General features: G+C 34.5%; 1 protein-coding gene across 1 annotated transcript; it reads right to left on the minus strand.

Annotated features, from left to right (window-relative positions):
* LOC109849081 lies at window positions 270–7,966 on the minus strand. The gene is made up of 6 exons (XM_020418869.1): window positions 7,588–7,966; window positions 4,787–4,960; window positions 3,631–3,756; window positions 3,281–3,457; window positions 2,404–2,568; window positions 270–1,012 (listed from the first exon to the last, which is right to left on the minus strand). Exons 1-6 carry the CDS (start codon window positions 7,828–7,830, stop codon window positions 608–610), a joined length of 1,290 nt encoding a protein of 429 aa, XP_020274458.1. The 5' UTR covers window positions 7,831–7,966; the 3' UTR covers window positions 270–607.

Genomic DNA, 13,986 nt, shown 5'->3' on the forward strand with positions numbered 1-13,986 from the left:
TGTCCAAAATTCAAAAGAGAGGTGGAAGGGAGAAGGATTAGTCAGGCGGTCTGGCTTATTATGTCTCTTTTATGATTAAGCTTCTTTTGTGTGCTAAATGGATGACACTGATGTGAAACGTAGGATGAGACGCTTCATTCTTTGGGGCTGTCAATCTTTGGTTTCATCAGCTTTCTTTCTCAAGTTGTCAAAAAAAAATCATGTAGCAAAATCATGTAAGTTTGATTTATAGGACATAACCGACAAATTTATTATGTGCTATCCTCATATGGCTACGCAAAGAAACAAATTTCCGATTAATTTTCTCACTGTTTGAGAGCATCATGCTTGTAAGATGCAATATCCAGATGCTGCTTTCAAGCTGCAAACACATTTTACCGAACCGTTACATCTACTACTGTTACATGAACGACCATGAAGTTCAAAGTTTACAATCAACAACATCAAGTCATATATTTGTATACAATGTGAATGAACAATGATGACAACATAGCCCAAAAAAGTGGTACCGGTCGGTCGAAATCACAATTCGGCGAACTCGTACAAACAAAACAATCCAGACACAACCCGACGGCGAAAAGAAGTATGCATGTATCGCACCACAGTTCTACAATTGTTCATTTTCATCCTCACGTTCTGCAAGTAATTTAGAACTCGCCCTTGGATCCGGAGAAATTACTACTGATGTAACATGAGGTGAAGGAGCAGTAGGAACAATGGGGCAGGCTTCTGGTACAACAATTGCTGGAGGCTTTGTAGTAGGAAGAGCAGGCGATGAAGCACCAAGAGATGAGTTGGAGAGAGAGTTGGTTCTTGATAGCGTTTGGTGCGGACTGTTGGAAAAAACCTCGGAAACCTCTTCAATCCCCTCGTCAACATACACAACGTCCTGCATAGTGAGCTGGTGGTATTCTACTATCTCCCTTAAGAACCGATTCTCTCTTGCGTAGACTGAGTTCTCGTGCGCTAGCCTCCCCTTCTCAGCTAATAATGTCTCCAACTGCAATCGTATCTGAGAGGAAAAGGAGAAAAATGATGACAAATACAGAGTGGAAGAAGAGAAAAGTAAATACTAAACAAGAAGGATGAATAATAGATGGTCATCTCAAACAGTAACAGAATTTATAATTTTTTAAACCTGAACCAGGTCAATAGCTAGCTATGTATAAACTCCAGGCTCCTACAACCAAGGGTGGCATGAGGACCAAGTTGGAAGAAAGGGATCTTGGTTCAACCCAAACTGCACCAGGGACGATTATTATGTGATTAATTATATCAATTCTCCTATGATACTAGAAATGGGTTTCTTTTAAGGGTATCATCATATCTTTCATGTCTGTTACATGAACTCAAATCAGCTCTTAATGAACATTTGAGAGTCTATGGTTTTTTGCAGATACTGCACCATGCTTAATTACTGATGTATCCTTTGTGTTGCTGCAAGTATTCTCTTAATTTTCGTTAATTTGATTAGAAATAGAAATAAAAAACCATCATTGAAGTAGCTGTGCTCATTTTGAATTTGTCATATCCACTGCTTTTACTTAACAGGTTAAGCCCTCACATAGAAAAGGTAATCTTGTGAAGACTGAGTTGCCTACCATGCGTTTAGCTCAAGTACGGTCAGTTCTGTATTAGATTGCTAGCCTTTTAGATGCAAGTCACATGCATGGCATGGTCAGGGATCAATTATTAATATCAAATGAGATTGTTTTAGACTACACATTAATTTATTGTTTTCTGGAAGTTTATCCTCAACAAACTTCTGTCCATTCATGTGCACTTGGTGCACGTGAAAACTTACTGGTTTCTTCCACCAGTTAGATTATGTATGCTATGCACAACATAATTAAACTAATATCTAACCCTTTCACTTTACATAGTACTATACAAAGTTGCAAGCCCAACAAAATTGTGTTATGCTCATATCACATGCATTTGGAACCTAATGTACAACATTTGCAGCAATTATAGCCAAGATAGATAGCAAAAGGTGGAGCCTTCTGCAAATGAACCGTCCTCCCACAACAATAGAGAAGATTGTTTCCCATAATTTAAATGGAACACCCCCAAATATCTCACATTCAACTAGAAAGCCTACAAATTTCTTTGGGTCCATAATGTACCTAATTTTCTAATTTATAGCTGTCAACTAACTACAATTTTAATTTATTAGGGGGGAAAACAGAATAGAGGTTGGTGCACATCATACGTATTAGAGTAGTTATGGCAAAGAAAGTTATCCCGTTTACCAAAATGCTTCACCTTTTAAAATCATGCATCAATTAGATAGGTACAAAGTACAGCTACAACGCCTTTGTGAAATAGAATGGATATCAAATAGAATGTTCAGAAACATGAAATAATTATGAGCAAGATTTTAGAAGAGAGGGAACAATGTACCAAATCATCATCTTCAGGACCGCCTCCCTTCTCATGACCCTCCCTCAACATCTTATTCTCTTCTTCAAGTTGGGCGCATCTTTCCTTTGCAAAAGCAAGGTCTGCTTTGACAGTCTTCAATTCCCGCAAAAGAAGCTTCGCCTTGGCAGCCATTGCATTTGCAACCTAAAATATAAGAAGGCTATTTGATCATTGTTTAAAATAACAAAATGCTTAAATACAGAGGTGGTTTCCTGTAGGTGCTCCCTTGCAAGGCAGGAAAAAAGGCTGACTTGCATGTTAAAGCACATGATATAGATTTCATAAAATTTCAGTAATAATTTCTTCCAGTACCACATGCAAAAATATATTCAATTTCGACCTAAGCATATAAATAGACCACTGTACCAGTTCTTGAAAGATAACAAAGACCTGAACTGTCCCGAGGGGAGTTAATTAGACTTCAACTCACTCAAAATAGCATATTATGGGAGTGGACAGGCAGTCTTGCACTGTCCCCACGTCGGATTAAATCAATGCATCAAGTATGCCTTACCAAAGATTTTAACAAGTCAGATGAAGTTCATTAACACCAAAGATTTTTTGAATAATTCATTTATGTTCTTAAAATTCAGAAATGTAGATGCTCACGTATTCCTAATTATAATAAATAATATTAAGGCCGCGCGTTGCTACTGGTACTAGTAACCGAGGAATGTCTGTCGCCAAATTGATAAAGACTCATACGCTCATTATCAAGAACTTTAGAACCCCATGGATAGGATTTGTAAGTCAATGATATCTGGATTATGGAGTTTGGTGTCAAAGGAACAAATCAGACAAGCCCACATATTTTAAAAAGTTAATGTAATCCAGTGATACACATTTGCCACCTTACGTCGCGAGATGCCTTCAACTGAGTTTCATGGTCAGTATGAACAGGAGAGAAATTGTGCTGAGCCGATGTATATGAAGCCTGATTCTGTCCAGGGCCACTTCCTTTTCTCCGAATATTAATCTTTCGTGTTTCTTGGATAATGCCAGCGGTCTTGTTCTCCATGATTGTCAGACCCTCCTGAGGGAATTAAGATGCAAAGTATGACACGTGAGTACAAGAAAACATTATATAGTTGCAAGAAATATTTAATAAAAAAAGATGCATATACCATATGCTCTGACTTGAAATGCAAGAAAATTATAAAGCAAATTGAACTAGATAAACACCATAAACAATGACTTTTGACTTACTTCAATTTTATTTTTTATTGTACCACCAATGTGATTAAGAGAAGAAGCTATTGAATCTGGACTTCTCTGAGTGGGTTGAGCTTCAGCTTGTTGTAGTCCCTCAGGTGACTGATAGGATTGTGGAAACTGCAAGTACACACCAAACTAAACATAATATAGATTGCTTTTTTATTACACCTTTGAAAATGCATGAAGTGTAGCAATAAGCCCAGAAATAAAATGTCAGGTAGTCAAATTCACATATGCTATTGCAAAACGAGGATTATCTGATGAGAACACAATTGATAAGCATTATACCCAGTCCTAGTTTCTTTAGAAGTACATTACTTTCCTTTTTCTTTTGCAAGTAGTGGTATACTGGGATTATTAACATTACTAAACAAGACTTTTTCTTGAAGTCAGAATTGTAGCAAAATTTGTTCTTTTTAGAGGCATAACTAGTCTAAGTAGTCTTGGACTCTTTCCAATCGCAAAAATCCTACAAATTTGTTCTTTTTAGAGGCATAACTAGTCTAAGTAGTCTTGGACTCTTTCCAATCGCAAAAATCCTACTTGTTTAGCATTATCTTTCCTCTTCCTAGTCTAAGTAGTCTTGGACTCTTTCCAATCGCAAAAATCCTACTTGTTTAGCATTATCTTTCCTCTTCATTTTCCTATATATTGAGCTATGGTACATAAATATTTTGTATCACTTATTCAGATTTATTTTATTAAAAATTCAGTTCTCAGTTCCTTCTGGATTGAAGGTTTGAGTTAGCATAAAAAATGCAGTCAATCTGATTGAACAAAATGAAGTAGAATTTCTCTAAGCAGGAAGTTGGATATGAAGAAACAACATATACATATATGGAGTTGATGAAGGAAGGATGTATTCACTGTTAGAAGACTGTGTTTGGCATTAAGACATCAAGTCCACAACGATACAACATATCCAGAATCAGGTGTACGATTAAGCAAAAGATTTGCAATGTCATCACTGATTCGGCAATAGCGACTACTTAATCAAGGTTATAGACTTACAGTGGATTGCAAGAAGTAAATGTCCTAAATATGAGATGTTCTTCTATTAAAAAAAAAAGATGAAAGGAACCTCCATTCAAAATTGTATAATAAATCAATTAATGTAAAACGTGATGCTGTGTAGCATAAATCTCACCTGACCACCTGTTCTCGAGTCAAAGGTCCCCGGCTGCTTCCTACCAGAGTTTTCAAACCTCTGAGATGCGTTATCATCATCAATTAGAGATTTGGCTTTTCTAGCTAAGACTCCCCAAAATCCATATTTGGACTCGTTTACATTTTTCATCGATGTATCAAAGGCACCAGAATCCTACATTGGTTAAAAAAAAAGAACACCAGAAGATAAAAGGTTAATACAAGTCTATATTTTGTAAGTAACATATCAAGTTATACTTGTTGCAATATTTAGAGAATTTTTTAAAAAGATGATCACTTGTCTAGTTAACAGTTATTAAGTTCCCTCGATGTAGACTGTAGGCCAAAAATCCATTTGCTTGAACTTCAAGAGTTATTAAGTTCCCTTGACGTACACTGTGACTTCTGACATCTTTGACAGGAACGGGTTTCAAGAGGTCCAGCATTCTTAATTTTCTCATGAAAGCCAATTTATAATATTTTTGTTTGCCCCAGTTAATGTATCTTTCATAGAAAAGTAGTCTTAAGTTAGAGACCTTACCATGTGACTTTAAAGCTCAATGAAGGGGAAAGTTGAAGCATTATTTTAAATATCCCCAATATATCATTTTACAAGGCTTGCCGCAAAACGATATGGTCTCAATCCCCTTCACCACTTTTTGTCAAATTTTGGGTGATATATCCTCGACATGGCCAATATATTAGTTGATAAGTTGGCAATTATGTCCTTTTATATGGTTTGTCACTAAACAATGTTGTTTTGCAAAATTTCTTTAATGTATTTTCCCAAAAATTCCCACCTTATTAAGTCTTTTAACAAATTCTAATAGACTATTTTTCCAAAATAAATTTCTACAATTAGTTAGTGATCCTACACATATATTATTAACATTTTTGTATGCTTAGATTTCATTAAGTATGTTTAGCTTATATTTTAGTATATTATATTACATATGAACATCATCTGATACACACTGATATTTACAACATATCCCTAATATTCCCCCAACATCCACAATCCAATATGGATTTTGGACGTTTCAATATTTCCCCAATATCTGTTATTTAAAATCTTGCGTTGAAGGGCTAAGTTTTACAATTTTACTTGATAACATTGTTCATCCATAGCCGTTGCTTAAGCTTTTACTAAAGTTTTACAATCCTCTCCACAACATGTTTTCTGAGGAAAAACATAGTTGTCAGAAAACTAACAGCACACATGTCAAGATGAAGGTTCCCTAAAAGGTGAATTTTACCTCTAGATGATAGTTTTCCAGCATTATTAATGTCAACTGCCTACAAGTGCAGTAAACCAGAAGTAGGCAACATGACTGCTGTTCACTGCCTAGTGCAGAGCTTCTTACACGTTATGGCAAAAAAGATTAAAGTAAAAAAAATATTAATTAAACATATCCAACCTGACCCATTATTAGTACGGTAGGGATAGGTAAGATCATGTTCAAGTTGATTCCAGTAAAACCCAACATCTACTTGACTGCTGATTGTTAAGCCATCATCTTTTCAAATGGTGGCAGAATAGTACTCCAACAAGTATCAACAATATTCAGAAAACGGAAATAGTTTACAAAAATGCTGGAAAGGGATTGGTAGCATGTACTCCGTTAAGACAATGTAGAGCATACAGGGTAGTTAAAACAACACAGACAACTTTACTCCAAATGTTCAGTGCTCGATGTGACTCCTCTACACCAAGTTTCTTAAGGGTCAACTACTCTATAAAGGTAGCATCAACAGCATCAATAAATTTGACCTTCAATCCAGGTTCATTTCAGGCAAACCTGAATCCAAGATGCTCCATCAAATAGACAATTAGACATAAATCCCTAAAGGATGAATCCATTGGTCTCTACTGCACACCGCCACAATCGAAAACAACTCTTGCACATATCGTCAATCAAAATCTACATCTAACATTTCACCAAGGTATTATCATTATTTTCAACCGATTGCTCTCTTTCATTTCAACATTTTCTTTTAAGTTACACATTTCCTGGGCATAATGTTTCCTAATTGTCCAACATTTTGATATATAAATCCAGATTGTTTTATCTGCTTTAAGATTTCCCTTCTTCTTTTGGGTATTTGAGTCATATAGGCCTGTACCTAGTCAAAGAATTGAGTGGCCATCTGAACATTCTTCTTTCAACTGAGGTTAGAATTAATAGATCATAAAGGTTTCACTTGTTTCTTCTTTTTCACTTTTGATTAAAAAATATGTCAGTCTAGACATTGAACGAAACGTTTTCCGTTATGTTATATATCTATGTGCATCAACATCCCCATGAATGATGTTTGTGCTTCATGTAACTGACTATTTGTTGTATTTGTATCATGTCTGGTGCAGGTGTTTGTGCTTCCTAGATTTTGGCTTATATACATTTTTCAACATCCACTTTCTAAAGTAGCAATAAGATTCCTCACCAAACGTCTTCAACTTTTGTGTCAAAAAAACATGGAAAAAAATAGAGAAATTGTTTTTAATTTTCTGGTATCTTATCCCATTTTCTTGGAACCAAAAGATTGGCGAGCCTGAAAACTACGAATTTCATTACGAGAACCTGATTTTTCACTCAACATAGTGAAAACAAGCCGAAAAATCGTATTAAACCCTCGCATCACTTTACGCGAAGCAAATTTCCAATCATCCTAACACAAAGTTTGCGACTTTAATCGATAAGTTCGTATTCTAAGTCCAAACTACGATGGATCGAAACAAATTTTCATCTAATTAACCAAACAACCATAAATCAGCACAAAATCCAAGAAGATCAACTCACTAACCCTAGGAGAAACGCTGGATCTCCGACGATCAGGCAAATCCTTATACGCTGAAGCGATCGTGGATTCGCCATAGGCAGAGGAGATGGAAGAGTCGCGGTGGGCGGACGAAGCTCGGATCGCCTGGGCAGCGATCGGAGATGGATTCTCCTCCGCCGTCGGCGACGGAGACGGCGGTTCTTGACCGGATCTGGAGTCTTCGAAGGTGAAGGATTTAGCGTTTCCCTGCCGTCTTCGATACGCCATCGCCTCACTGGCAATCGCGACGGATCAAAGATTGCAGACGAATTTTATTTTTATTTTTTGAACTTTTTTAATTTTGGGTGATTACTTTGGATTTTGGGTACAGACTACAGTTTAGAGATAGAGAGAGCAGTGATGGCGATCGTGGTCCATTTTCGGTAAACAGGGTTAGTTGTTTAATTTTTTGATCTTTTTATATGGATCCCTTAAGTCTTTAATATTTATAAATTGCTCCCTCACGGCATCAAAATTGCATTATTGCTATCTACCTTTTAAACGGGCTAAATTGCATAAATACCTTACATATTCACCAACCAACCTTGCACTTAAAAGCCCTCCCTTTTAAACTGTGTACATAAATGTACTTAAATGCTTTAAATTTTTAATGTAGATAAAGATATTGTATTGTTGGTGTCCTCTATTAGTAACGAAAAATTCTCTAAGGACCCAAAATATGGGACGAATAGGGGGGACAAGTGAGGTGTCCCCCTCCTATTGGATAATGAGTTGGCCATCATTAATGATGATCAACTCATTATCCAATAAGAGGGGGACACCTCACTTGTCCCCTCTATTGGTCTCATATTTTGGGTCCCTGTAGCAAAGCTCATTAGTAACATGTGAGCGGATTTTTTATTATTATAATTTTCCCATATGACCTATCAGGTGATATTCCGATACATTTCTTGACTCCTAAAAATCATCTAATTTATAAATATACTACCATTATGGTATATTACTATTTTCAATCTTAATTCTACCCAAATCTCGTTCCTTCAAGTATTTTCTAATTTTATTGCAAGAAATGAAGAGGGGGGAGCCTCTAGATCCTTGGAGTGGAAATCCCAGCCCATATATATTGCCCCCAAGTTGCCCTTCTTCAAGCTCCAAAATTATACAATTCACCCCTAGTCCAGATGTTAATGAGCTAGAGGCACTTGCATATGTACGGGAAATGTTGACGATGTCTAGGTTTTTTTAGGGTTGAATGGAAAACTTAAGTGTACTGTTTTGATAGAGTTTTGCTACAGGGTCTTAAAATATGGGACCAATAGGGGGGACAAGTGATGTGTCTCCCTCCTATTGGATAATGAGTTGGTCATCATTAATGATGGTCAACTCATTATCCAATAAGAGGGTGACACCGTCTCATATTTTCGGTACGAAAAAGTCCTCAAGGACCCAAAATATGGGACCAATAGAGGGGACAAGTGATGTGTCCCCCTCCTATTGGATAATGAGTTGGTCATCATTAATGATAGCCAACTCATTATCCAATAGGAGGAGAACACCTCATTTGTCCCCTCTATTGGTCCCATATTTTGGGTCCCTATATCAAAACTCTTTTGGGTACTTGAGGAATTTTTCGTTTTGATATATGAGACATTAAGTGCATTTAAGTGCAATTTAGCATTTAAACGGAGGGGAGTATTTCATTTAACTTACTTTTTATTACATATTTTCAATTGTGCCCCTCTCTAAATCCGTAGACTCTATTCAGCTAAAATTCAATAATTCTCTATTCTTCCCTAGCCATTATTTCTTTCCCCTGGCCCCTTTGACACCGTCTCAACTAACTGATAATTGAAATATAGTTTAACACCTGCGGTTAAATAACTGTTGGATTTATTTCATGTTAAAGGTGAAAGTTCTCAAACTCATAGCCTAATCAATATCAGTCCTCTTTAAAGCGAAACTTGGTTAGCTGGCCGTGCGCCGCTGATTGTGGATTAGACTATTGCGCCAAGGTGCTCACATTTGCAATATTCCTGACAAAATATATTGAATATTAATTTTCTTCGAGCGGAAATTCATGTAGATTTATTCACTAATTGAGCGCACTGGCCACATGGAGATAGTCGGTGAGCGCACGGACCACTTGGTTTGCTATTCTGGTGGCCGATGAGCGTGTGGGCCACTTGGCGGTGGACGTTGAGTGCACGGGCCACTTGGTTTGCCATTCTGGTGGCCGATGAGCGTGCCGGCCACTTGGCGGTGGCCGGTGAGCGTGCGGGCCACTTGGAGCTGGCTGATGAGCGCGGGGGCCACTTAGAGGTGGCCGGTGAACATGTGAGCCACTTGGTTTGCTATTTTGGTGGCTGATTAAGGCCACATGGAGGTGGCCGGTGAGCGCACAGACCACTTGATTTGTCATTCTGGTGGCCGATGAGCGTGCGGATCACTTGGCGGTGGTCGTTGAGCACGCGGGCCACTTGGAGCCGGCTGACGAGTGCGCGGGCCACATGGAGGTGGCCGGTGAGCGCACGGGTCACTTGCTCTTTTGGTGGCCGATGAGCATGTAGACCACTTGGCGGTGGCCGGATAAACTTTCTCGACTTGGATGATGACGTTTATCGTCTCCTCTTCGTCATGCGCTGCATGCGGGAACCTATAGGCATTTTTCAGAAGCCTACAAAATGTGATTAGAGCTCCTCTTTATATTAAATTTTTTCAAAATAATTTTTTTAATTATTAAGTGCCAAATATTAGCTCATACGAGAAAGTAAAGTAATCTATGGTTTATATACATATATAATTAATCAATCAAACATATTAAAATTGTGATGACTACAGTCCAAATTATATTGTGGGTTCACATTAAATATAATTTATAAAAAATAGTACATTAAAGTCAAAATCTATTTAACCACTATATAGATTTGTTGAATTTTTTTGCATATATAAACTATATTGTCTACGAATAGTGATGTGTGGCTTAATACATCTTAAGAACATCTTACTCTTCAATATCATCGTTAATTGATGTATATATGAAATACACTAAAAACACAATGAAAATTTAGAAAACTACAAAAGAAATACCCTCAAAAGTTTTAAAATCTGTATAAAACCCCTAAAATTTTATAATTTATAAATACAAAAAGCTACTAAACGTTATATTAAAATCGAGGAACTACAAAAAAATTATTGAAAAAATTCATACTTTGGAGTGGTAATTTGCAATGTACTAAACTTTAATGTTTTTATTGGTAAATTTCAAATTGAATAGAATTTTAATTAGTTTTGTTCTTTCCAAAATAATTTATGGGTAATATTGACCATGAAAAGTTATTCCCAAACCTATACTTTTAAAGAGAGTAAGATATTTTTTACAAAATTTTAATTTTCTAGGGGCTGTTAGTAATTTTGTATATTCATTTTAGTGTCTATATGTTAGAAATTCTCATGATGTTTTTTTGTAAATTATGAATTTTAGGGAGTTTTTTATAATTTTTTAAACTTATAGGCCTTATACATATTGTAAATTGTTTATAGACTATTTATATTTCTCATGTTTTCAATTTGCTAATGAGTTTGAAATTCTCAGGGTGTTCTTTGTAAAATTTGAATTTTGAGTGTTTGATTATAATTTTTAAAACTTTAAGGGCGTTTTCTATAAATTATAAATTATGTAGGGAATATTTGTAATTTTTATATTTTTAATGTACTGTATGGTTGAAAATTGTCAAGTTTTTTATAAAATTTACAATTTTAAGGGTTTTATTTTGCAATTTATAAAAAAATAGAGTGTTTATTTTAAATTCTATAATTTTTTGAGGTTGTTTGTGTTATTTATAGGTTTTTAGTGTGTTTATAGGTTTAAAATTTTCAAGGTGTTTTTTTCAAAATTTAAATTTTAGGGGTATTTTTGTAATTTTTAAAACTTACAAGATACTTTCTTTAAAGTCAAAAAACTTTCAGTTTCTAGCTAGCAAATGTTTTTCAAATTTCTCATTGAATTGAAATAAGTAAATTTTATAATTTTTAAGGTGTTTTAATAAAATTTTAAAATTATAGGGGTGTTTTTGCAAATTAAAAAAATGAGTATACTTTTTACAAAGTTCGAAAACTTTTAGGTGCTGGCTAGCATATGTTTTTTAGATTATTCTGTGAACTAAAATAAGTAAAGGATTTGAATTATATCAAACATATATCTTTTATCCCAAAACATGTTAAATCTCATTATGAATAGGATAAGTCATTTAATTAGCAATTCAAAGAATATAAGATGATTAGAATATATTAGGATAACAATGTAATATTAAAAAAAACTTACAATATCCAAACTTTTAATAATTGAAAAACCTGTTCGGAACAAAGAAATATACAATAAAAACCTTGTAAATTTTATTGTCTATATCAATTGTAATATCAGGTTGGTATATAATAAAGAGCAAAAGATAAAAAATGAATCTAAAAATATATTAAGATATACTTGAATCAATCATATTATATTATTACTTATGTTTCGGAGACAAAATATGTTCATAATTTTAAACTATTAAATAAATTGTAAAGGCCCATGAGCAGACTTAGATGAGGCCCATTGAAAGTTACAATAATCACATTTTGTCTAATATTACTTATCCCAACCCGCATTTGTATTTTGTTATATAATTTTTCTATAACATAGAGCAAAGCACCTGTAGCTCAACTGGTAAAATGATTTGATCATATATCCCAGGTTCGACTCCTGGCAGGTGCATATTTTTTTTAACATAATGCTCTGAAGGAGTTGGGGGCGGAGAGTATGTGGACAAACCTTTCCTTTTAGTATGATCAAAATTTTTGAGAAAATAAAAATATCTCCCAACCTTTCAATCTCACAAACCTTTTCTCAGAGATATAAAGTTTTTGAGAATATAAAAATATTTTCTGGTCTCTCTATCACATAGGGCCAAAATTGAGTAGTACATTTTTGTGTCAGTCTTTTTATTTTTTTTAATAAGCAGTCTAGAATCTAAGATAAGACCATAGAGTCATATTAAAACATTCTAACAGTCTCAATCAACCGCAGTTTGTTTTTCCTTTTGTTAGTCTTTGTTAGACTCTATATCCTAATTGAATCTTCTGATTCGTAAAAAAATTATTGGGTATACGTAACAGAGAACCACATATGAAATTAGTGTCAAACTTGATGATTGTCCTTAAAAAATAATCAAACTCTTAAGATGAAACTCAATCCCCTAAGATAGACCTCTTATCCCATTCAATTATATATGAAATTATACAAAAATAAAAACACAGCTTTCAACATAGATCGATCACACATTCACACTGCGGTTGACATCTGCTTCAAAGAAAAGAATGGAGCATGCCTCAAATCAAAGTAATATTTTTTTTCCCAATAATATGTCTTCAGCTGAAAAGAACCATGCATTTTTATTTTTTAGCGTCTTGTTAAGTATTCTGTGAAACCTCAAACTTGTGAAATAGTACTATTGGGTCATGCACAACTGGTTAGCAGCTCATGGACTATACATTGGTAAGTTTAGGCTTAATGTAACTAAACCCCGCTAACATTTATTTGCATGTTTTAAACAAACATTTTTCCTTTAAATTTAAAGTGAATACAAAGCACACTGGCAGCTTCATTGGTAGAATAATTTGTTTATATCATCTAGGTTCGACTACTGCCAGGTGCATATGGTTTCCCCTCAAAAAAATTACATAAAAAACATTAATGGTGTATCAGTAATTTCACCACCTTTCTTTTGTTTATACCAATAAATCTTTAAACCCATGCGATGCATGGACGAGTATGGTCATGTTATCCTTATCTTTTGTGTATTTTCTAATCTATATAACTCTCCTTATCTTTCAAGCTCTCCCGATTTTTATACACGTGCAGTGCACATGGTTAAATATCAAAATATTTTTTTTAATATTTATTTCCTTACTATAAATAAGCCAGATTCATTTTGAGTTTAAATATGTAAATTTGAATTATTAGATTTACTATTATTTTTATTTAAATATTATTAAAAATCGATTTAATGGATTTTTAAGCTAAACTGTGATGAATATATCTAACTTGGATATTGTAATTGTCATTATGAACTATAGTTATAGCAATAAAGAAATCACATTTCTTATTGCATAGCTCTCTTTCAAGCTCTCTTGTCTTGTCTTGTCTTTATTATATATTCTTGTATTTATAGGTTTGAAATTTTCAAGGTGTTTTTTTATAAATTTTGAAAATTTAGGGGTGTTTTTGTAATTTACAAAACTTACAAGATACTTTCTCTAAAGTTAAAAAACTTTCAATTTCTAGCTAGCATATGTTTTTCAGATTTCTCACTGAATTGAAATAAGTAAAAATTGTAATTTTAAGGTGTTTTAATATAATTTTAAAATTGTAGGGGTGTTTTTGCAATT

The sequence above is a fragment of the Asparagus officinalis genome, chromosome 7, assembly GCF_001876935.1.
Source record: "Asparagus officinalis chromosome 7, Aspof.V1, whole genome shotgun sequence".
Classification (NCBI taxonomy): Eukaryota; Viridiplantae; Streptophyta; class Magnoliopsida; order Asparagales; family Asparagaceae; genus Asparagus; species Asparagus officinalis.